Source organism: Palaemon carinicauda, chromosome 5, assembly GCF_036898095.1.
Source record: "Palaemon carinicauda isolate YSFRI2023 chromosome 5, ASM3689809v2, whole genome shotgun sequence".
In the NCBI taxonomy this organism is placed as follows: Eukaryota; Metazoa; Arthropoda; class Malacostraca; order Decapoda; family Palaemonidae; genus Palaemon; species Palaemon carinicauda.
Window position 1 is genome coordinate 124815799 of NC_090729.1, and position 23987 is coordinate 124839785.

The following is a 23987-nucleotide window of genomic DNA, read 5'->3' on the forward strand; positions in this document are numbered from 1 at the left end:
AATCTCTGCATGTCATTGCCAAAGCAGGTTGTGAAGGGGTGGCAACTCCCTCGGTACCTCTGTCAGCAGAAGTAGAATGTCTGGATATCATTCTGCTTGCTGCCACAGTGGAGCTATCAGGGTCATCAACAGGTGTTTAGATGCCCTTACCTTGTTGAGGAGTCTCCTCACTAGGCAGAAGGGAGGCAACCCATAGACATCCATTAAAGGTATCCTGGAAGACTGCCTGTGGGTCTGGTACTGGATTACAGTACACCAGAAGCTTACAGTTGACAGATGTTGCAAACTTCAAACCCCACAAAGTCAGGATCTTGTTAGCTATCCGAGGATGTAAAAACCCACTCAAAACCAACTAGTCGAGTCTTCCTGCTGTGACTGTCTGCCAGAATGTTCTTTTTTCCAGGAATAAACTGGGCTGGCATAGAGATTCAACCCTATTCCATGTAATGCAGAATCTCCGTGGGTAGATGGCAAAACTACTGTGAAAAAGTGCCTTCTTGCTTGTTTAGATATGCCACTACCATCGTGTTGTCGCTCATCAACATTACAGAGTGATCTGTTGGAAATGTTAGAGCTTTAAGAGCTGCCTTCATTTCCAGGAGGTAAATGTGACACAGCCAATAGGAATCGCACCACAGTCTGGAGGCCATGTGCTGCGATAGGTGAGCCCCCATCCCACCCCCCTTCTTTTGATGCATCCGTGAAGATCATCAAATTTGGGGGAGGGGAGAGAAGATCTACTCCCTTGAGAAGGTTGGCAGCTACCACCTACCAACTTAAGTCTTTCTTTTGCTTTGGCCCTATTGGAACCCATAGGTCCCTCTGTTGAGAGCAGAAGGCCTTAAGCTGCCACTGGAGAGACCCAATGCAAAGGCAGCTGTTGGATACCAGATGCTCCATGGAGGTCAGGTGCTCTAACAGGCGTTAGCACAGATGAGCTTGAAGCAAGCCTTGTGAGAGGAAGGAACGAACCACTTCCCCGAGTCTCTCGATTCTGGTTTGAGACAGAAACACTTCTTCTTGGGTGTTTATCTGCATCCCGAGGTATACCAGGTTTTGAGAAGGTTATAGGGAAGACTTTTTAAAATTTACCACGACCCCTAGGTCAAGAGCAAAAGGCAAGGAGTCATTCTCAGTGTAGGAGAATCAACCAATCATCTAGGTAACAAGGAAGGAGATGAATGCTGTTGACATGGGCCCAGGTTCAGAATAAAGAGAGCACTCTTGTGAACACTGAGGGTGCTCTGGACAGACCAAAACTCAGTACCTGAAATTGGTATATCTTTACGTGCAGAATTAATCTTAGATACTTCCTTGACACTGGATGGATTGGGATCTGAAAGTATGGATCTTTCAGATCCAGTGTGATCATGAAGTCCCCCTTGTCTGACAGCTTGTCTGCAGTCTCCATCTTGAACAGTCTGTTGGACAAACTCGTTCAGAGTTGAGAGATCGATGACTGGTCTCCAGCCTCCTGATGCCTTTTCTACATGAAAGAGCAGACTGTAGAAGCTTAGGGACCTATCAAGGATGTCTTGGAGAGTGCCCTTTCTCCAACATGGTCTAGACTTCTGCCTGAAGGGCAAGATCTTTCTCCGATCCCTTCGCAAAGAAATATGACATCACTGGATGCCAAGTCAGAGGAGGGTGAGAGAGAGAATGTAATGTGACATCCTGTAAGGAGGATTGAGATCGTCCAAGATTCCCCATGGGTGTAGGGCTCCACCACTTTGCTAGGGAAACGGCAGGGTCTTCCAGGCCCAAAGGTTTTCCAGAGTTCAATTGGTCGTTGCTCTTACTTGATGGCCTCTAGAGGAAGCGGAGGCGAGAGTATGAGGCTCCGTCGATATAAGTTGGAACTTCTTTAACCTCGAGAAAAACACCAAGGGCAAAGAATCCCTTTTAGACTTTTTTTTTTTCCTTCGCCTACCGTACCGCTCCCACTGGGAGGATGGCTACTCCCAACATTCATCGCATGAAGGAGCTTGCTTGCAGGAGTGTCGTCTAACGTAGGACAAACCTGGTGAAGATGCGTCTCCATGGCTGACATAAACGTCTATGCCAGGGTAAAACGCATGGTGGCAACTCATTAAGACCATGCATACTAGCAAAAGAAAAAGGAAATTTCAATAAGTTTTACTGCCTGTGAAAGGGGTTAATGGGAGCCAAAAACAAAAGTGAGGGATCTCACTCAATAAGTGTCAGCAGGGTTGCTGGTCTACCCCCACTAACTAGCAAAGAGTCATTGACACTTCGTGCAGAAGTTTATGGCTAGATTAATTCCAGCTCGCACCAAAACATATATTATCTGCTTGCACCGAAACATATATCCAGAGTAAAGAACAAAGGGTTTGTATTTGTGCAGGAACAATTTCAGTTTTCATTGGTTTTGGCACAAAGCAATCACTTTTCATTACTCCAATTAGCTATTAAAGTGGGTGTAATCCTTGTGAAAAATGAATTTTTGTGGGTAGGGTGCCGTGTAGGCAAACTGCTTTGTGAATGTGCTAACAAGGAGTCATGTAATTTGACTGGATCCTTGTTAGTAAGACCATGTTTTATATTATGTAACTTAAGAATTGGACAAACAGTATGATAAACTTACCCGTTCATCATAACAAATTTTAAAAATAATTTGTATTCTTTCTAGCTATACAAACTCGAGTCCATTTAAATCGGGAATTACCTTTAGTGGAGCTGGAATGGCTGTTTAAATTGTGAAAGAGGTAGTTAATGACGTGTGGTGAGCGTGGGTGACTAGCACTTTTAAAGAATTCAGTTTTATATAGCTGATAATAATGCAAATAACTTTTAAAATTTGTTATTTGTTTCTATAAGTGTACGCATAAAAACCTTTCATCCTTTAAGATAGGGAGACTCACTTATTGGTGGGTAGGAATTGGTTGTTTTTTTTTTTTCTTCCCTGGAATATGCCACTGTCCCTATTCTCATACGGGAGCAAGAGAGATTGACTCCATCAACCTCTTATCAGCCCATCATGGGGATGAGTAGGCTGATATGGCCTGGCAGTAGGCTGATGGGCCTGGCAGTTGGCTGATAGGGCCTGACCAGTTCTTGATAATGTAGCTGGTACATGGTTGATGAAGGAAACTTTCACTCTGGAACTGAAGACAAAATCTTGAATGGAATTTCTGGTACAAGATGGCTAAGTTGTTTCCACCATCCTCCCCTTCATAAAAGGAGGATAGGGGAGAACCACTGCTTACAGATCCAGTCTAATAAGAATGGTGCTCAGAAATGTAGCTCACCAGCATCAATGTCAAATAGAGCTTGTAATGGTATGTAAGCCTTTATTTCTAAATAAGGGGAAGGAAAGAATAATCATACGAACCAGTCATTCTACATTTCCTCCTGACTTCTATCAAACATGTTACCATAGAAAAGAAGCTTTCTGTCCTGTAAGGGAGCTGGGCTGGGCACACTTCTAAAGCTGTCATCACAGGGCCAAGAACAAAAGTGTTAAATGACTTGTGGGTATGCTACCTAGAATAGGGATTTTAAGGGGTATCAATACCCTGGAAATTGTGAGCTCCAGTTTGAGCTGGGACCTGAACCCTTTCAAACATTGAATCATATGGTCTTTTGATTGTCTCACGAAGCCAGAAAGAGACTATCTCTTTATTGTTCCTACCAGTACTCAGGAAAAGTGGCTGACACTCAAGCCTGAGATAAGACTTCTTCAACAAGCACTATACAGACCTCATGAAACACAAAAGTATCTCCTCTTAATTACCAGGCAATACTTCATGAATCTAGGGGATGGAGAAGATCTCAAACAATGGTCATTGGTTACAATGCCATTCCCTAAAACCAATCATGTGAGACATATAATATGCATCGTTTAGTATCTGGGTAAATACTGCACAAATTTCCAAAAAGTCTGGAAATGATCTTGTGTTATGCATATCAATATAACATGGTAAAAAAATCTGATATTTTGATAGGACAAATTCTATCAATACTGACCAATTAGCCTATAAAATTGGCTTCAGTGTCATTTATATTTCAATTTATTACCAAGAAAACTTGCTTTGCTTGACAAATCACACTCAAAGCTCTGAAATTTAAAAGTGATAAGGAATCATAAATCATAGTGAAGAGGGTTTAGGTTACGTACATACCTGTAGTTCAACTAAATTTTTAAATCCTTTACTCAAAAATAAGCTTCCCTAAAGTGGTTTCAACTATTGGTTAGCTTAAAAGGGGATGTTATACTGGTTTCTGATAGAACGGTACGACAGTAGATCGTAGTGATATAATTTCATTGCATGGAAAGAAGGCAAGAACATAGAAAGATGAACGATTTAACCTGTGCTAATCTAAACTTACAAACATCACTGAACACTAAAATTAGCTGGGTGTATGTATGATCGTGCCCACCTGTGTGTATGATGACATCCGAATAAGAAAAGGGGTAATAACGAAAAGAGCGGTGTAAAACAGGTCGAGGGTGTCATAAAACCCTCCCTTAAAGTAGGGACTAAGAATATGGTAATGTAAGGGGGTTCCCCCAGTTAAGTAGGAACACGACCTGTAGGTTAGGGGGTGTATGTACGATAGCGGCCACCTATATGTATTATTGGTAAAGTTTTGGATTCAACCAAATTGGGAAATGTATTATATTAATATATTTTCCTAGTAAAGCACGTGATAACAAAACACTTCTTCTCAATACATTATTGTCGCTAATGCATACTTACAGAGAAAAAAAATATTTCAGGAATTGAAGGTCTTGACTTTTTCTAAGTTTAGTGTATATCTTTCCATGGGCACGCAAGGTAGCTCTTGTTCGTTTGTATGTCTGTTTTCATCTTACTTGGCTCCGCCCCATTGCGTAATGTGACAATATTTACTTGAATGCGCATTTGCTCCTCCCACTAATGTCGCTCCTCCAATCAAAATACTACTGGGTTCTTTTCAAGGGTTATTATTGGACGATTCATTGGTCTCTCAGTCTTGTTTCAAGGATCTGTTTTTCGTGCAATATAACATTGTAAACGATACTATTTTGTTTTTTTCCCTATTTCATTATGGGAGAAACCCGTGATTGTCGTTTGTTTTCGGTTTTCAAAAGTTACGGTTTCTATATTTTCTTCACACGTCACTTTACTGTCATGGATCCTCCGGTACGGTTGTGTGAAATATGTCGTTATTCCTATTTTGATGTGATCGGCCGATTTCATGGGAATTATAATGGAACTCCTGAAGTAGTGAATCGTTTTCTAAGGGAGCATTCCGTATTACCTTTAAGTGTCCAGTGTGGTAAATGTGATTCGCCTTTACATTTTCGTGAGGATAGACATGTGTGGTATTGTACCAAATCTGAACGTATTCCAGTACTTGATGATTCAGAAGAGGGTCAACCACAACCTTCCACATCTTCATCGTCATCTTCCGTTTAAGGTAAGAAGTGATTTAACAAAATATATATATTCAAATTTACCCCTGGTTAAAGGGGGGGGTCGCAGGGGGGGCGAAGCCCCCCCCGGTAGGGGTACAGGGCCCCTAGGTTAGGTTAGGTGGGTTTGTTAGGTTCTGTGGTGCCCTGAAAATTACTGTGGCCTTAAGGGGGGGTCGCAGGGGGGGCAAAGCCCCCCCCGGTAGGGGTACAGGGCCCCTAGGTTAGGTTAGGTGGGTTTGTTAGGTTCTGTGGTGCCTTGAAAATTACTGTGGCCATAAGGGGGGGTCGCAGGGGGGGCGAAGCCCCCCCGGTAGGGGTACAGGGCCCCTAGGTTAGGTTAGGTGGGTTTGTTAGGTTCTGTGGTGCCCTGAAAATTACTGTGGCCTTAAGGGGGGGTCGCAGGGGGGGCGAAGCCCCCCCGGTAGGGGTACAGGGCCCCTAGGTTAGGTTAGGTGGGTTTGTTAGGTTCTGTGGTGCCTTGAAAATTACTTTGGCCATAAGGGGGGGGTCGCAGGGGGGGCGAAGCCCCCCCCGGTAGGGGTACAGGGCCCCTAGGTTAGGTTAGGTGGGTTTGTTAGGTTCTGTGGTGCCCTGAAAATTACTGTGGCTTTAAGGGGGGGTCGCTGGGGGGCCCTACCCCCCTCCCCCCGGTAGGCCTAGTTAGGGGTATGGGGGAGGGGTGCTGGAACATTAATTATTCATTTATTGCAAATATCATTCAATGCCCCAACACCCTCCCCCCCCTTCCCCCACCCAAAACCCCGGTTCCCAAAGGGTGTCCCCCATAATTGGTGGGATGAACTAGGGTATACATAGTAAATCTCTAAATCGGTTGGTTTGCAGTCAAAATAAACGTTAAATTCATTGAAACCACACTATTTCTGATGCAACAAATATATTTTTATTGCATTTTTCCAAATTTGGCTGAAACTAAAAATTTACCGTATTATATCTAACTTAAAATACGGCAATGTAAGGGGGTCACAGGGGCCGTTAGCCCCCCCTTTTAGGTAAGTAGGCAAGGACACAGCTTGTAGGTTAGGTTAGGGGGTAAAGTTAAGGTTAGTTAATGTCCATTATTAATCAATGCGTGAGGAACTGGCCGCTGACGTTCAAAGGCTCCTAGGTTAGATTAGATGGGGCCGTTTATGATTTTGTAGAAGACAGGTTTTTGTGGTACAGCGGCTACGTCTTATGAACGGCTATAGAAGTGTAAGAAATTCACGTTTTCAATGCACGCAGGACTTGATCGCTGATCTACAAAGGCTCCAAATAAGAGAATCCGACAAATCATAAAAGGCAAAAATGTTTGAAATATGTAGGGTAACTCTATAAGGTTACTTTGTAACACTATTGCACAAAATTGTACTTGATAAAAACAAAAATCTAGGGAATCTTATTTTAAGCCAAACAACTACAATATAGAAAAGAAGTCTACAAGAAATTCACCACTAAGCGTGATCTAGACTATCCCCTAGGGATTCATTAGCACGATATAATACAACATTTCCTTTCTATCTATTTTACCACAAAAATGCGAATTCATTCGGTAAAAAATCACGTTATAACAATTGAACAGACTAAACTAATGTTGATTTGGAACTGTTCTCTGTGTTACGATTCCTTAAAACTACAGTTTTCTAGTTTTTCGCTATTGGCATCTCTGGAGAATAAGATGTGGCGAAATAATGACGTAGTTATTACTATTATTATTATTATTATCATTATTATTATTAGGTAAGCTACAACACTAGTTTGGAAAGCAGGATGCTATAAGCCCAAGGGCTCCAACAGCTAAAGATAGCTAAGCGAGGAAAGGAAATAAGTAAACTACATGAGAATTAATGAACAATTAGAATAAAATATTTTAAGAACACTAACAACATTAAAATAGATCTTTCATGTACAAACTATTAAAAAAGAGACTTATGTTACTCTGTTTAACATAACATTTACTGTAAGTTTAAACTTTTGAAGTAACTGGGGAAGGGACATTATCATGAGAAAGTTAAGAATAACATCTTATCAATCACAATTCTTCTTCTTTAATACACCAGTAGGCCTACACATTATAAAAGTACAGATATTAAATACAAAATAAGTCCTTGCCGTAGATCACTTTCATTATGGATGTATGCACTAAGTAACATTCACTTTATGTACAAAAATTCGGTAATAAGTAACATTCACTTTATGTACAAAAATTCGAAATCCGCAGAATAGGTACAAAAAATTATTTTGTCTCAAAAAAGAAAAAAAGCCAAATCCAGATCTTCTCCAAAATTTAACTTAAGATCTATCTGTTGTGAAATTTTGGGCAAACTCCGTCGAATAGTTTTGACGTAATCATGTCCAAAGATGTCTAAACGATTCCCTATCGTGGTTAGCTAGTCCATTTCTTTTAGCGATGCATATTTGCACCGACTCGCAGCGGTGCCCTTTTAGCTCGGAAAAGTTTCCGGGTCGCTGATTGGTTGGGCAAGATAATTCTAACCAATCAGCGATCAGGAAGCTTTACCGAGCTAAAAGGGCACCGCCGAGAGTCGGTGCAAATATGCATCGCTAAAAGAAATGGACTATAGTTTATATATGACAGATGTATTTTAACATTGTTTATATTAATCATTTATTATCTCTCATGTAGTTTGTTCATTTCTTTTCCTCACTGGGCTATTCCTATTTTTCCCAGTTGGAACCCTTGGGCTTACATAGCATCCTGCTTTTCCAATGGATACTTTTCCATGAATACTAAGGATATCATGAATAGCGACTATGTAGATATTCAAGCTGTTGGTGATAAAAACAATTCAAATACGAAAATCGACAGATCAGAAATACTCCGTTCAAGAAGGATTACTTGTTTTCTGAGTGCTTCCATCATTTGGATTTGACAATGAACACCAGTTATGTAGTGGGGTATGCAAAATACCTAAGAATGTATACGATAAACTGAAGGTGTAGGCCCTGTAAAAAAAAGGGTTCCCCTTTACTTTTACTTTTAATGGGTTTATTTCTCGCTCTCCATCAGACACTGTTCAGGCGGGCCTTGATATATGAAAATAATTTCTTTCCAGTTTATATTTTGCTCTGTATCTTTTCAATTATTCGCTAGCATTTGTATTCAGACTTAATAGTTTTCTGATCACTATTATAACACTTTCCAAAGAGATAAGTCTTCAGGTTTTTCTTGAAATCTGCCACATTTTTGCTATTCTTGACATCAAGTGGAAGGTCGTTGATGGGACATAGAAAGCAGTCTTTAAATTAAAGTGAATAAACTGTTGTAGTTTGGCTAATAATATTAATAACGGCCCTCATTCTACTCTTCCACCCGTCTTACCCATCAGTTAAAATTACAAATGATTGGAGTCAAAATGTACCTCTACTGTACGTTCCAAAGCTTTCAAGTGCTGGCAGTTGTGCCTCAAGACCAAAACAAACTCCCACAAGACATGCGAAAGACTGAAGATAAGGCTTTCAAAAAGTTGACAATGTTCTTGTTTCTAAAATTCTTAGATAACGTAGATTTGACAATTAACATAGAATACGGTGTATGATTATTATTAAACTACAACCCTAGTTGGAAAAGCAAGATGCTATAAGCCCAGGGGCCCCAACAGGGAAAATAGCCCAGTAAGGAAAGGAAACTAGGAAAAATTAAATATTTTAAAAACAGTAACATTAAAATAGATATTTCCTATATAAAAATATAAATATTTTAACAAAACAAGAGGAAAAGAAATTAGATAGAATAGTATGCCCCAGTGTACCCTCAAGCAAGAGAACTCTAACCCAAGAGAGTGGAAGACCATGGTACAGAGGCTATAGCACTACCCAAGAATAGAGAATAATGGTTTGATTTTGGAGTGTCCTCCTAGAAGAGGTGCTTACCAAAGCTAAAGAATCTCTTCTACCCTTACCAAGATGAAAGTCGCCACTGGACAGTTGCAGTGAAGTAGTTAACCCCTTGGGTAAAGAAGAATTGTTTGGTAAATCTCAGTGTTGTCAGGGGTATGAGGATAGAGGTGAATCTGAAAAGAATAGGCCAGACTATTAGGTGTATGTGTAGGCAAAGGGAAAGAACCGTAACCAGAGAGAAGGGTCCAATGTAGTACTGTCTGGCCAGTCAAAGGACCCCATAACTCTCAAGAGGTAGTATCTCAAGAGGTGGCTGGTGCCCTAGCCAACCTACCACCTACAAAATAACAAAGACTATGTATGACAAACATATTTTGTAGGGCCTAAAATGTACAGGGTTTCCATGTGTGATAAGACCAGGAAAACATCCATTAGAGTAAAGTTAAATAAAAAAAAATTTACATACACATGTACGTTGCACCCTGATTTTTTGTTGTAGAGAACGACACTTCACAACAAGCATGCATTGCGTTTCCAAAGTTCCGTACGCATTACCGTTCAGTGAATGATCGTCTGTGTTTAGTTGCTATTTTACGCGTGTTATTCTTAAAAAAGGTGTGTTTTTCTCATTTGTTGACATGGATGAGGCTGAAAGCAAAGAAAACGTAAAAATGGAAGTGGCAAGTGAGGAAAACGGCGAGAAAGCAGACTGCAACAGCTCTGGGGCTTCAGGCTCTGGTGGTCCAAGCAAAGGCAATGGAGATCCATCAAGCAGTTCCTCGAAAAAGAAAGAACCCGTCTGTTTAATTATTCTAGGAATGGCAGGTTCTGGAAAAACAACATTTGTGAAGCGGCTAGACTCGTTCCTCAATGTGCGGAAACCTCACCATGTGATCAATTTAGACCCAGCAGTTGATCATGTCCCATATATGTCCTACATTGACATTCGTGACACAGTTAATTACAAAGAAGTCATGAAGCAGTATGGACTGGGTCCTAATGGGGGAATTGTGACGTCTCTGAATTTGTTTTCGACAATGTTTAACGATGTGTTGAAATTGCTGGAGAAAAAAGAAAAAGAATTGGATTATGTGATTTTAGACACACCCGGACAAATTGAAGTTTTTAACTGGTCAGCATCAGGACCAATTATTGCAGGTGCATTAGCCTCTGCATATCCAACTGTTATTGTCTATGTCTTGGACGTAGTACGTTCCACAAACCCACAAACATTCATGTCCAACATGTTGTATGCGTGTTCCATTCTCTACAAGTACAAACTTCCCTTTGTAATAGCAATGAACAAGATTGATATAGTTAGTTGTAAATTTGCAATGGACTGGCTCAAAGATTTTGAAGAATTTCAAGATGCCATGGCCTCAGAATCTACTTATGCGTCAAATTTAACCCGATCCTTGTCGTTAGCATTAGAAGAGTTCTATAAGCACATTAAAGCCTGTGGTGTGTCAGCTTACACTGGAGAGGTAAGTAGTTTGTCATGGAATGTTTTTGTTCGTTTTGTCAAGATTAGACATAGGTTATTGCCATGGATATATACTTTGATCAAAATGCATAAGAATGCCTGAAGGTTTTTGTTAGTGTATGGAACATAAGGTTAGAGGAAAAGGTTACCTGTGCAACATCACATATACAAGATATGTTCATGTTGTTGCTTATAGATTTTCGTGGTAAAATTATAAAATGGTTTGATAAAGGGTTTGTAGAAAATAAGACTGGTTTGCAATGTATTTTTTGGTGATTTGAACGTTTTTGATAATGGTCTCTGGGGGGAATCCCAGTTATTGAGTTATGGTGGGTCAACTGCCATAACTGAAAGCTTTGGCTTTGCGCTTGGTATCGTCATCAATTATGTTTGAAACACCTTAAGATATATTGTAGTCTACTTGTTTAATTGCGTTGATATTTAAATTAACTTTTTGAACTAGGTTTCTGTCAGTCATTGTCATTAAAAACTTTCATCATGGTGAAAAAAAGGGTAAATATATTATACTTTAATTTCTAGCTAAATATATGATACTTTAATTTCTAGCTAAATACATGAACCATATATTTTTCCTACTTGCTATCTTGTGTTTTATGCATTTCTGACCGTGATTATTGGGGCAAACCACCCGTTCATGAGTTTTTGGACCCCCTTATACAAAGACGATTATCGGGCATCCCAGTGGGAAAGCAGGGTTTTTTGGGTGGGTAAATGTCATAGATGAGTGATTTACAGCAATAATAATGATCAGAAATGCAAAATAAGCCCAAGATAACCAGTTGAAAAAATATATGGTTCATGTAAATGGCTGAAAACCGGCCAAACATGATTATTTGACACTTTTGAGATTTGTAAAAGGGTACAGAACCTAACAAACCCACCTGACTTAACCTAGTAGTTCCCAGGTCACAACCTATAGGCTGGGGCAAGCCTCCTGGACACAACTTCCCCCGGACCTCCCTTCCCAGGTCACAACTTCTCCCCCGGACCTCCCTTCCCAGGTCACAACTTCTCCCCCGGACCTCCCTTCCCAGGTCACAACTTCTCCCCCGGACCTCCCTTCCCAGGTCACAACCGCTAGCTGGACCCCCCCCCCCCTCAGGTCACAACCGCTAGCTGAACCCCCCCCCTCCAAGGTCACAACCACTAGCTCGACCCCCCTCCCCCTCCCAGGTCACAAGCCATTTTTTAAAAGACTACTCATAGGTCCCTGGATACCTTCTCCTTGGGTCCTATTGTTGCGGCTCAACAACTAGTTTTACATAAGCTTTTATGAGACACTTAACCCTTTCTCAGGGTATCAGTTATTCTGCTTTGTAAAGTTCTGAGAAGTGAATCGTGTCTGAGAGTACTTACCTTTTCCAAGCTTTGGACCAAGTAGTATTTGAATTGATCACATACTAATATAAGAAGGAATTACTATTTTTTCTTTTAATCATGTTTATATTCAACATAATCCATGATACCTGTTCCTGATAATGTTTCACTTAAGTCATGACTTAGAGGAATCTGACACTTCGGCTCTGCCTCTTCATGAGCCGGCTGAGCTTTATTATTTGCTTGCAATTTAAGTCTAAAAAGGTTTGTTCCGTAACCGAAATACAAACCACGCTATTTACACAGGGTTTACCTTTTAGCGCAGCTGAAATGGCGAGCCATTAGAATTTAACGAGGGTGTATTACCCCCGCGCTAGTTAGCGGGGGCGTAGGGGAGTGGTAGCTAGCTACCCCTCCCCTCCCTCACACACAGATGAATGCTCACTTTCACTTTTGGCTCGGACTGTGACAGACGTCTCTGTCTTGGTCCTCTCTTGGCAGCCATTGTTTGTTTTGTCTTTACTTAATCGCTTACTTTTCTTTTACTCAATATATATGTAAACATGTTTTCATGTTTGTATACATATTTGAGTATAGAAATCAGTAAGTTTCCTTTTCAGATTTGTGTGTGTAGTGTACTTATCTACGTGGTGTCCTCGGCAGTTGGCCTCCACGGCGTTATGGGTGGCGATCGAGTTTGACTTATGTCTTTCTCTCTCTCTCTCTCTCTCTTGAGGTCGTTCACCCTTTTACTACTTGTTACTACGCCCTTGTAGCTTCCATTCCGTGTGGGGGGGTTGCTACGCCGTACGTTTGTCTCAATTAGTTTATGAATCTAATTGTATTTGTTGATTTTTCAGCTTTGTAGAACGATTCCTTTCGGGGTTTTCGTTCTTTCTTTAGTGTCCATTCATTTTTAAATTACATAATTACATAGTTACATAATTATAATTGTTATAATTCTGTTTTGGTTACAGCTCTCCTTCCGTGAGTGTAAGTGGTTGTGAGGGCACGTGCCTGTTGTGTAATTCTTGTTTCCTTTCCCTCGGGATTCCTCTTCGGAGCCTTCCCGGGGGAATGAATGTGTACTAATGTTTTTTTTACAGTTACCGATCTAGTTCGTTTCTGTAATATGGCAACGGTGTGAGCTGTCTTGTTGAGTCCTGGGGATTCGGCTGTTGCTGCCTCCCCCCTTGTGTTTTCGTCAGGGGCGTGTCTCCTTCTACTGGAAGTACTCCCGTGACGACGGACAGCTCTCCAGTTCATTTTAGAACTCTCAGGAGGCTTGCCTCCTTGGGCAGGTAACTTTCCTTCCGAGGGAAGTTTTTCCTGTCCAGGCTTGAGTTTTTCCCCTTATGGAGGGTTCTCCTCTTGCCTTTTTTTTGTGCGACTATGCTCTTGGTGCTGAGCGGTCACACCTGCAGTTTCGCTCAAGGGGCTGGGCAACTGCAGGAGCTCCTCTTCGGAGGATTGCTCCTTTTAGGTCACTGCTGACCAGTCTCTTCTACGAAGTGTTTCTCTTTCGTTCGCGAGAGAGTACACTCATAGAGACTCCTCTTCGGAGGTTTCTTCTGTTGCTGTTGGCCTCCCTCGCCGTAAGGCCCACCGTCCGCCTCGTCGTAAGGGCCTCTCATCTCCCTATAAGGGTGCTTGAGGCGCCTTTTTGAATCTCCGTCTGCAGCCTACAACTCCTTTTTCTCGATCTTCCGCCTTGGTCCAAATGGACAGCAGTCTGATCTCGTCTTCCGACGGGCAACGGTCTTCCCGACGGACAACGGTCTTCCCGACGGACAGCGGTCTTCCGACGGACATCAGTCTCCCAGCGGACAACGATCACTTCGGGGCAAAGGGTTGCCTCCCACGGGGGTTCTTCCCTTGCGTGTCAGGGTTTCCCTGCGCGCCCTTCTGCTGTGTTCTCTCCTGCTACTGCTCAGTGTTAACGCACAGGCGCTCTCCTGTTCGTCAGCGCTTTCATGATGATCATCCCTGCTGTTCCTGTTGGTTCCTGTTACGCGCCCACGTTCGCCCTCGCGATCTAGAACTTCGGTTCAGGTCAGGGTCAAGGACTCTTCTTCTATACGCAGGCTTCCACGCGTAGCCTTCTGCTCGTCAGCGATCATCAGCTCGTCAGCGATCATCAGCTCGCCAGCGATCACCTGTCTCTCGGCGATCTCCGGATCGCCCGCGTGTGTTACAGCCGGCACGCCAACGTTCTCCAACTCTTCTGAAGGAACATGGTTCGCCAGCTACTAGCTCACCTGCGGATGCTGATCGCCATCGCGCGACCCTCAACTGCGGATGCTGATCGCCATCGCGCGACCCTCAACTGCGGATGCTGATCGCCATCGCGCGACCCTCAACTGCGGATGCTGATCGCCATCGCGCGACCCTCAACTGCGGATGCTGATCGCCATCGCGCGACCCTCAACTGCGGATGCTGATCGCCATCGCGCGACCCTCAACTGCGGATGCTGATCGCCATCGCGCGACCCTCAACTGCGGATGCTGATCGCCATCGCGCGACCCTCAACTGCGGATGCTGATCGCCATCGCGCGACCCTGCGCATGCTGATCGCCATCGCGCGATCGCCCACCTGCAGAGGCTGCTCGCCATCGCACGACTGCCCATCTGCGCATGCTGATCGCGATCGCCCTCCTGCACATGCTGCTCGCGATCGCTCACCTTCGCATATTGCTCGCCAACGCACGATCGCTCACCTGCGCATGCTGCTCAACCATCGCGTCGGCATAACACAACGCGCCATCGTCAACCTGCGCGTTAGCGCTCACCAGCTCACCACCGATCGCTTGTTGATCCATATCGCCAGCGGTCTTCCTCGCCCACGCGGCAGTGCGTTTCCTTGCCATCGCGCTAACGCTTGCGTTCGCCGCCTCGGACTCGCGCTCATCCACCTGCCCACCCTCACGACCGCTCGCCTGCGCGCCCGCGCAACCGCTTGCCTGTGCGCCCGCGTGACCATTCGCCTGCGCGCCCACACGCCCACGTGCCTGCACGTCTACGCTCATGCGCGTCCGCGCCCATGCTCTCCAATGTTCGCCCACGCGCGAACCAATGGTTTTCCATCACGCGGACGGATGGTGTTCCGTCGCACGAACCTACAGTGTTTCTTCGCACAAACGTCGGCTTATTTCTTGCAGTATCCATTGCTCGTCTATGGGTTATCGCTCGCCGACCACCAGCTCTCGCCCTTCCTACCACGCTCGCCCTCCTTCTGCGCTCCTTCGCTCACCTTCGTTTGCGTTACCGCGCATGGGCGCTTCCACGTTCGTCCACGCGAAAATCTTTGAATTACCGTCGCGCGAGCTCCAGGACGATTGCGACCACGATTCCCAATGGGGTTTTCGCAGCATGGCCAGCCTGGCGAGTTCTTCTGGAGCGTATTTCCAGAACACGGCCTCACCCCGTAAACGCAGAGCATGGCACTTGCAAGAATATGAGAAACTTAAGGGAGATCTGAGCAACACTCCTCTTTCCTGAACCTGGTTAGCCCTTCCCCGTCATTCCCTGGAAGGATTTTTGGCGGGGGGGCTTTCCGTTCGAGATTTCTCCATCGGACAAGGGGTGACTGCTTACCCCTTCCCCTGGGAGCTTACCAGGTTCTTTCCCTCCTCGGTTACGGCCCGAGGTTTGGTTCAAGGAAGCTACAGGAAGAGCATGGGTACTTTCCTCCTCTCGAGCTCAGGCACCTTGGCCTTTCGTCGTCAAGTATCTAACTTGCGGACAAGCTCGATGTTGTACCATCTGGACGCGCTGACTGAGGGCTTCCTTCGGGTGTCTCATCTGTGGAGGTCGACGACCTCAGACACCCTTCCATCCTTGAGAAGAGTTTGTTTGTGCCCAAGGACAGAGACTTAGACAGCGGCTGTGCGGAGGAAATCGACTTCCGTTTTCACTCCTCCAAGGCGCTTTCTTCCAGACTCTGCAGGGCTCCAGCGCCCTTTTCTTTCAATCACGTCGGCCTAAGTTATCGGCTACGACAACTGGGACAAGGTGTCCAATTGCAGTTTCCTCCTGTCAGGAACAGATGGCACGGGAGACTCCCCCGGGGGGGCATAGTCCTAAAAGGTTTCACGAACTCTAGGATTGCAGGTTTTTCTCTGGGAGGATGCTTAAGGTTACTCATCCGAATGACAGCTTCCCGATGCCCATTCCCGCACAATCTCTGTGATCAGCCAAGGATATCGCGCCTGCCGTCTCTGTCAGCGAATTCAGTGTCTCTGAACCTCTATGCCATAGCGTCAGCAGAGTTGCCCGGTTGGGCATTATGATCCATACCTCAGGCGAAGGTCTTCCTTAGGATCATCGACGGCTTCACCCCCGGCCTCCTCAGTCGATCCTTTCTTGTAAGAAAGGATCTGAGAGGGGATGTCCTTAGTCGACCTCTCAGCCCTGATCAAGTTTGTCGAACAAACTTCGGCCAGCGTAGACCAGCAGAATCGATCAGACTGGTAACGAGGCGACAGGACTCCTTAAACCCTGGATCGGAAGGACGGGTACTTTCAGTTTCCATTCCATCCATCTTCCAGGGTGCTCGTCGAATTCAGCCTAGACTGCAAGTATTCCTGCTTATGATGCAGTGTGGCTATCCCGCCGTGGCATAGCAGGTTTGTTTCCCCAGAGAACTCTCCCTGCCTTCCTCTTGGCCGCTCAGGTGCAGGCTTCCGCCTCCTCTGCTGTTTGGAGGGCTGGTCAACTCCGGTAGGCTCGGGTTCGACCTTCTTCAGCGCCGGGACAAGCTTCCGGATGCTTACCATGAGTGTGGGCTCATGGTATTGGAGCCTTCTCTTCCTCTGCCTTAACATCTGGAGTATCTGGCCATGATATTGAGTCAACGGCCTTACCACGTTGGAAACCCCGCTTCTCGTCCGTCCAGCGAGGTTAAGCAACGTCGGTTCTGGTCGGTACTTGGATGGGTGACCACCTGGGGACGCCAGATTCTGTTACCACATCCTCCGAGCCTTCCTTTCGGTTGACTGTGGCAAGACTGAGGAGAGTCGCAGTACCTGTTCTCAGTCAAGCAGAGCTTTCAGCCCTACCTTGGAACGTTTCCTAGTTCTCCTTTCCTCATTGACCCGTCTATAGTCCGAACGGTCGCCTCAGGATAAGTTCCATGTGGGGCGATCCAAGTTTCGGTGGCTTCAGGCAATGTTTAACCGGACTTCCTGGCCCCTATGGGACCAGCGGAACTATTAGACCTGCAATGGGTGTTGACCTATGGAGCCTCTTGATGGTAGTGGATATTCTCGTCCTTTCCCCACATTCTTGATGCTGTTCTCGGACTCGTCAAAGGAAAGGGGGGGGCATGTTCCGGTCCAGGCCTATGGTCAAGACCTGAAGGATACCTCTCCACCATTCAGGCAGGCTTAGGGGCCTTAGTCTGGCCCCTCTACAGATCCTACAGCTCCTGCCGAGTCGCCCCGTGCGCGTCGACTTCATGATTCTGGCGTATTCTAACCAGCAGGGGACGCATTTTCACACCTTCACATCTTGCAGTAGAGATACCGGGATGATTGAGATTCTCTCAATACCACCATCGGCTCTCTCATTCCAGGCAGGGGAATGTTCTCTCAGACTATCCGAGCAGAGCCTCGTAGAGAGAGTGTACCTGGGGGTCTTTGACCTTGGGTAACCAGCAAGTACTGGTCTGGGGGACCTGATCGCGACAGCTTGGAACCTCAAGCTTCCGCTATTCTTCCCCCCAGTCTCAGACCCCGAGACTCTGGCAAGATGCATTCCAGTGATGGTGGGACAACTTCGACGCCTGTGTCTTCCCTCCCTTTTGTCTGTGGACAATGGGTCTCAACAAGACCAGGTTGTCTGTCAACCTTTCAATGGGAGAGCTCCACTGGGACTATGCGCAGAACGGTTTCTGGACCCTCTGCTTCCCCTGACGGAACTCCCGGGAGAGCTTCTCCCACGGCGCAGACTACTCAAGCAACCACACTGCGACATCTCTCCCGAACCGGGGCGTCGCTTCGGCTTCATGCCTGGAGACACTACGCCTCCTCCTCAAGAAGAGACAATCCGCTACAGTCGCGGTACGGAGGTCGCGTCATCTGCGATAGTCATCCACAGGGGCCTCCCAGGCAAAGTGAAGAGTCTAAGGTGGTTGGTGCCGTGGGAGATATACCTCTTCCCTTGAGGCCTCTTCTCCAGCAATAACGATCTTATTGCCTTTCGGCGGGAGGAAACTCCTTTCCGCTCTCGGCAATGAAGCCTGTCGCTCAGCCTTTCCCTGACCTTCAGGCTTAAAGGAATAACTTTTTCCTGCCCGCTGGATCTATCCTCGCTCATGCGAAGCTACGATCGTCCCTGCCCTAGTCGGAGGAAGACCTCCAACTTGGAGCATGGCTCGGACTTTTAGTCCTTTAAGAGATCTTCTCAAGACCCTTTACGACAGGCTTCGGATTGTATTCCGCCTTGGGTCTCCTGCTCACTCTGGCCACGGCCAGTGTGTAAGCAATCTTCTTGGTCTCTTACGACTTCCCCCTTTCTAAGGAAGAGGGGAAGGCAACATTCAGGCTCGCTCCTGAGTTGTTGGCTAGACTCAGAATCTGGGGGGTCCCGGCCCTTCGGTCCGATTCATTCAAGATTTCGAGTCTCCATTCTGTATCTGATGTCCCAAGACCTTCTCTTTCTTGCCAGTAAAGGAATCGAGAGGTTAGCGCTGGGAACAGCTGCAGTTTGTCCTCAGTTGCAGCCGATTTGGGAGCACAAGGAGGACATGGGGGAGAGTCACCAGTATACCTCTTCAGCCCGGACTCAAGGACATTCATCTCGACCTGTCTCCAGACCCTCCCCCGTCACGTCGCCCTACAGCACGATGTTGGATACATCGCAACGTCCCTCGCCTTCGAGTAATACTACTCTGTGACGCAGGTGCTACAAGCTGGAGTCTGGAAGCGTCTAATGACCTTCGCAGCCCGCTTCCTGCAGGGCGTGACCCACAGGAGTCTCGATACGTTTTCTATCGCTCTGTGGTGGCTACACAACAGCTGGTCTAACCTCAGGCTCCTTTTTGGACAGGTAGCAGAAGGTTGAGGGCATTGTTATCAGGTTTTAGTCTGCATGAACGAAAGAAGTATGTCTGGCCCTTACTTCTTTCTTCATCATCCCCTCTACGGGGAAGCAGCATCCTGGTCTCTGCATAGCTGACCTCGAACCTCTGCAGGTAAACCATGCTTCCTTGTGTTCCGAGTATTGAGTCAATACTGTCGCGTCCCCCATACCCTGACGAGGTGGTATTGGGAACGTCCTAACCCAGAGTTCCTTCTGGAACTCCAGGTCAACTGCCTAGGACGGGTCACACTTCTTCCTTCACACACAAGCTTACGTAGGCCACATGGTTCCTTGTGAAGCAAGGAACTTGTGAGGTGCAGGGACTCCTTTTATCGAGTGCTACTCACTCGGATTCTGAGTCCCCGGGTAAAGCCAAAGCTAGTATGGCTGGGGACTTTCCACCCTACCTAAGGGGTAAGTCACCCTGTGTAAATAGCGTGGTTTGTATTTCGGTTACGGAACAAATGACAAATTCGAAGATAATTTGTATTTTTCCTAACCATACAAACCTTAGCTATTTACACACATTTGCCCGCCAGCCCTGTCCCCCAAGATAAGTCCTACCTCTAAGTGAAAGTGAGCATTCATCTGTGTGTGAGGGAGGGGAGGGGTAGCTAGCTACCACTCCCCTACCCCCCCGCTAACTAGCGCGGGGGTAATACACCCTCGTTAAATTCTAATGGCTCGCCATTTCAGCTGCGCTAAAAGGTAAACCCTGTGTAAATAGCTAAGGTTTGTATGGTTAGGAAAAATACAAATTATCTTCGAATTTGTCATTTTTAAGGCCTGTTTATGTCCAGTCATAGAAAATCAACCTAGGAGTAATTCCATATATATGACTCGGGTTTGTATAGCTAGGAAAAATACAAATTGTATAAAGAATTTTAGAAACTAACAAACCTTATGTTATTTATTATGGATATTCTTTCAGCAAAGCTGGAAGGTAGCCAATTAGACTTTTGGTGCGAGGTGGCAATCCTACTCGGACACTGGGTAAGGGGTGGCTAGGGGTACTAGCCGCCTATATTTATATACTCATGGAACGGTGATCTAGTCACTTTTTCTTTTTGGCTGGTAGAGAGCAGTTGTCTCCTTTTTCTCCTCCTCAGGGTTAACCCATAGACATTGATGAACAGTGATAAATTGTTATTTTACGCTCATCTTTATACTCGTCGTCCTCATTTCCAGGTGTAATCATTCTTTTTCATTGACTCTTCCATGCGAACGTGCCCTGGTAGCTAGTGTTGCCCTTGCGGGACCTTCATGTCTTCGGTTGAGACCGACCCACATTCTGTGTGTCCAACCTGTAGTGGGCATCGTTGCCAACAAGACTCGCCTTGTGACGAGTGTAGGGAGTGGTCTGCCTCCCAGTGGAAGAGGTTTGGACGATGCAGGAAGAAGAGGGCTAAGCACAATCGTTCTCACTCGGAGGCGAAGAGATTTTAAGTTTCCTCTTCTCCTTTGCGCTCTCCCACGCCTCTTTCCGAAGCTCCTCGCCTTTCTTCCTCTGGGGAACATTCAAGTAGGAGTACAGTCCCTTTAACTCCTGTGCAACCTTGCTGACGTGAGGGAGTTATTGCTTCCCCTAATGAAGCACCTTCTCCTGCTGCTAAGGTGCCCTTCTCCCTTTCACATGTGTTGCAGGCTTGGCCGTCCTTGGGATTTTCGGCTTCCCCTTTAAAGGAAGCACTTCTGCATCTCCTTCCAAGTGGGGCTAAAAAGGATCCTTCAGTGTGAGGCTGAAAAGGATCTTTTGCCTGAGGCCTACTTTCCCTTGGATATTTGCGAGATTCTCCTTTCGCCCTCCTGTGGCATCCTTGTCTTTTAATATACGTACAGCCCTTTATTTCTCCCATTAGGAATGTTTAGCAAAAGGTAAGGAGGTGTATGTTGCGTTTATGGATCTGGAGAAAGCGTATGATAGAGTTGATAGGGAAGCAATGTGGAATGTGATGAGGTTATATGGAGTTGGTGGAAGGTTGTTGCAAGCAGTGAAAAGGTTCTACAAAGGTAGTAAAGCATGTGTTAGGATAGGAAATGAAGTAAGTGATTGGTTTCCGGGGAGAGTGGGGCTGAGACAGGGATGTGTGATGTTGCCGTGGTTGTTTAACTTGTATGTTGATGGAGTGGTGAGAGAGGTGAATGCTCGAGTGCTTGGACGAGGATTAAAACTGGTAGACGAGAATGACCATGAATGGGAGGTAAATCAGTTGTTTGCGGATGATACTGTACTGGTTGCAGACACAGAAAAGAAGCTTGACCGACTAGTGACAGAATTTGGAAGGGTGTGTGAGAGAAGGAAGTTGAGAGTTAATGTGGGTAAGAGTAAGGTTATGAGATGTACGAGAAGGGAAGATGGTGCAAGGTTGAATGTCATGTTGAATGGAGAGTTACTTGAGGAGGTGGATCAGTTTAAGTACTTGGGGTCTGTTGTTGCAGCAAATGGTGGAGTGGAAGCAGATGTACGTCAGAGAGTGAATGAAGGTTGCAAAGTGTTGGGGGCAGTTAAGGGAGTAGTAAAAAAAAAAAAAAATAGAGGGTTGGGCATGAATGTAAAGAGAGTTCTATATGAGAAAGTGATTGTACCAATGTGATGTATGGATTGGAGTTGTGGGGAATGAAAGTGATGGAGAAACAGAAATTGAATTGATTGAGATGAAGTGTCTAAGGAGTATGTCTGGTGTATCTCGAGTAGATAGGGTTAGGAACGAAGTGGTGAGAGTGAGAACGGGTGTAAGAAATGAGTTAGCAGCTAGAGTGGATATGAATGTGCTGAGGTGGTTTGGCTATGTTGAGAGAATGGAAAATGGCTGTCTGCTAAAGAAGGTGATGAATGCAAGAGTTGATGGGAGGAGTACAAGAGGAAGGCCAAGGTTTGGGTGGATGGATGGAGTGAAGAAAGCTCTGGGTGATAGGAGGATAGATGTGAGAGAGGCAAGAGAGCGTGCTAGAAATAGGAATGAATGGCGAGCGATTGTGACGCAGTTCCGGTAGGCCCTGCTGCTTCCTCCGGTGCCTTAGATAACCGCAGAGGTAGCAGCAGTAGGGGATTCAGCATTATGAAGCTTCATCTGTGGTGGATAATGGGGGAGGGTGGGCTGTGGCACCCTAGCAGTACCAGCTGAACTCGGTTGAGTCCCTTGTCAGGCTGGGAGGAACGTAGAGAGTAGAGGTCCCCTTTTTGTTTTATTTCATTTGTTGATGTCGGCTAACCCCAAAATTGGGGTAAGTGCCTTGGTATATGTATGTATGTATGTATTAGGAATGTTTCTAGCCTGAAAGCTAATCTCCTTCCTACTGCAGCTGTAGACGATCACGATCACAAGATTCACACTCACGATCACAAGATAAACAATCTCAGTCACGATCTGGATGTTCATGAACACAAGGGCGACGCTCACGTTCACAAGGACGTCGCTCACGTTCACGAGGGCAACATTCACGTTCTCGAGGACGTCGCTCATGTTCACGAGGGCAACATTCGCGTTGATGAAAGCAGCGTTCACGATCATGGGGGCGTCAGTCACTTTCACGAGGAAGACACCAGGCGTTCCCGACGCTCACTTTTACAAGCAGAACGTTCACGATCAAGATGCTCACGCTCACAATCTTGGACAGTACGTTCTAGGAGTTCGTTTTCCCAACGACTTACAACCAATAAAGGACAATCCACTGACCAACCCACCGATGTGCGTTCATCTAAGTTACCCCCTGTTTCCTTTGCGGCCTGGGGCGCGTTAGCCAATTGATCGCCCATGCTAACACACTTTACCGCGGTGAAGCGCTCTCCAATGCTTCCAGTCGCTCCGGTTCTGAGGCCTCTATTATCGCCTGGGGCGAGTGTTAGTCGCTATCCAGTTCCTCAGCTTCCTGTAGGGCATCCTGCTTTTCGTTCGCCTTTGTTCCCTCGTAAAACGGATGTTCCTACTCGTGAAACGCTACTGTCAAAGCGTGATTCTCGCGCTTGAATCTCGCGATTTCATAAGGAAATTGGCCGATTTCACAAGTTTTTTCACAAGATACAGTTCCGGAATCACAATCGCTTGCGAATCCAACACCTTCAGCAACGATCTCCACCAAAACTTGCGCTAGCGGTATGCTGATTCCCTTCCCTGAAGAGTTTAAAGAACCTCCAAATAAGTTTGCGGACGTTCCTATCTCACCTGATCGGCCCCTTCGAACAACGAATGAGGGCGTATACTCTCACATCTCAAAAATACTATAGCTAGTTGACAATCAAAAAATTAGAATTCCTTCGGCAATAATGCTGCGATCCATCCCACATACATTATCCCCTTAATTGGGCTCAAATTCGTTTTTCAAACGTGTACCTAGAGGCAGAGATTACGCATGCACTACCGCAGATGGGCAGGTACATAGGCGTGCAAGCGATCTTTCTGCCTACAAGGGTACAATGAGAACTCCATTCTGATGAGTTGTAATGGCTATATCCCTTACGAGAAACGAAAGACCAGGTTATACATTAATTGTCTAAAACCAGGTTATACATTACTAGTGTAACTTCCCGTAACCAGACATACTGCATATGCGATCTGCCGTCATAGGCACTTCCTTCCTTTCTTTCCGACCGAAGGTCTTAGTTTTTAGAAATACTTGGACTGGAAGCTTCTCATTAGCAAATCCGTTTCTTAGAAGGGAACATTCAATACTTAAGCCAGTTTTTTACCGATCAGAGAGGAATACATACAAATGTATTTTTTGTCTTATGAGAAGGAGGAAATCTTGGTTATGAACGATTTCAACGTTTCTCCATCCCAGTTCTGGACGCGACTATTATTCAGGCT

The 23987-nt window shown here is 45.6% G+C and overlaps 2 protein-coding genes and 1 pseudogene across 5 annotated transcripts in view; 2 read left to right on the forward strand and 1 right to left on the reverse strand.

Annotated features, from left to right (window-relative positions):
- Nucleotides 1-8848, reverse strand: part of LOC137641471 (uncharacterized) — a 91661-nt gene extending 82813 nt beyond the window's left edge. The window contains exon 1 of one of the 4 annotated variants that reach the window (XM_068374063.1): nt 8803-8848. The gene's annotated coding sequence lies outside the window, so the exon portion shown is untranslated. Of the gene's footprint in view, nt 1-2882; nt 3022-6871; nt 7041-8802 lie in introns of those variants that run through there. The other 3 variants (XM_068374062.1, XM_068374061.1, XM_068374064.1) reach the window with 3 other exon arrangements.
- A 925-nt stretch (nt 8849-9773) lies between these two features.
- LOC137641472 (GPN-loop GTPase 1) overlaps nt 9774-23987 on the forward strand; it is a 69072-nt gene continuing 54858 nt past the window's right edge. Inside the window, exon 1 of the mRNA XM_068374065.1 lies at nt 9774-10764. Within this exon, the coding sequence (XP_068230166.1) occupies nt 9919-10764 (846 nt within the window). The 5' untranslated portion in view covers nt 9774-9918. The remainder of the gene's footprint in view (nt 10765-23987) is intronic.
- Nucleotides 16951-17069, forward strand: LOC137641751 (5S ribosomal RNA; annotated as a pseudogene).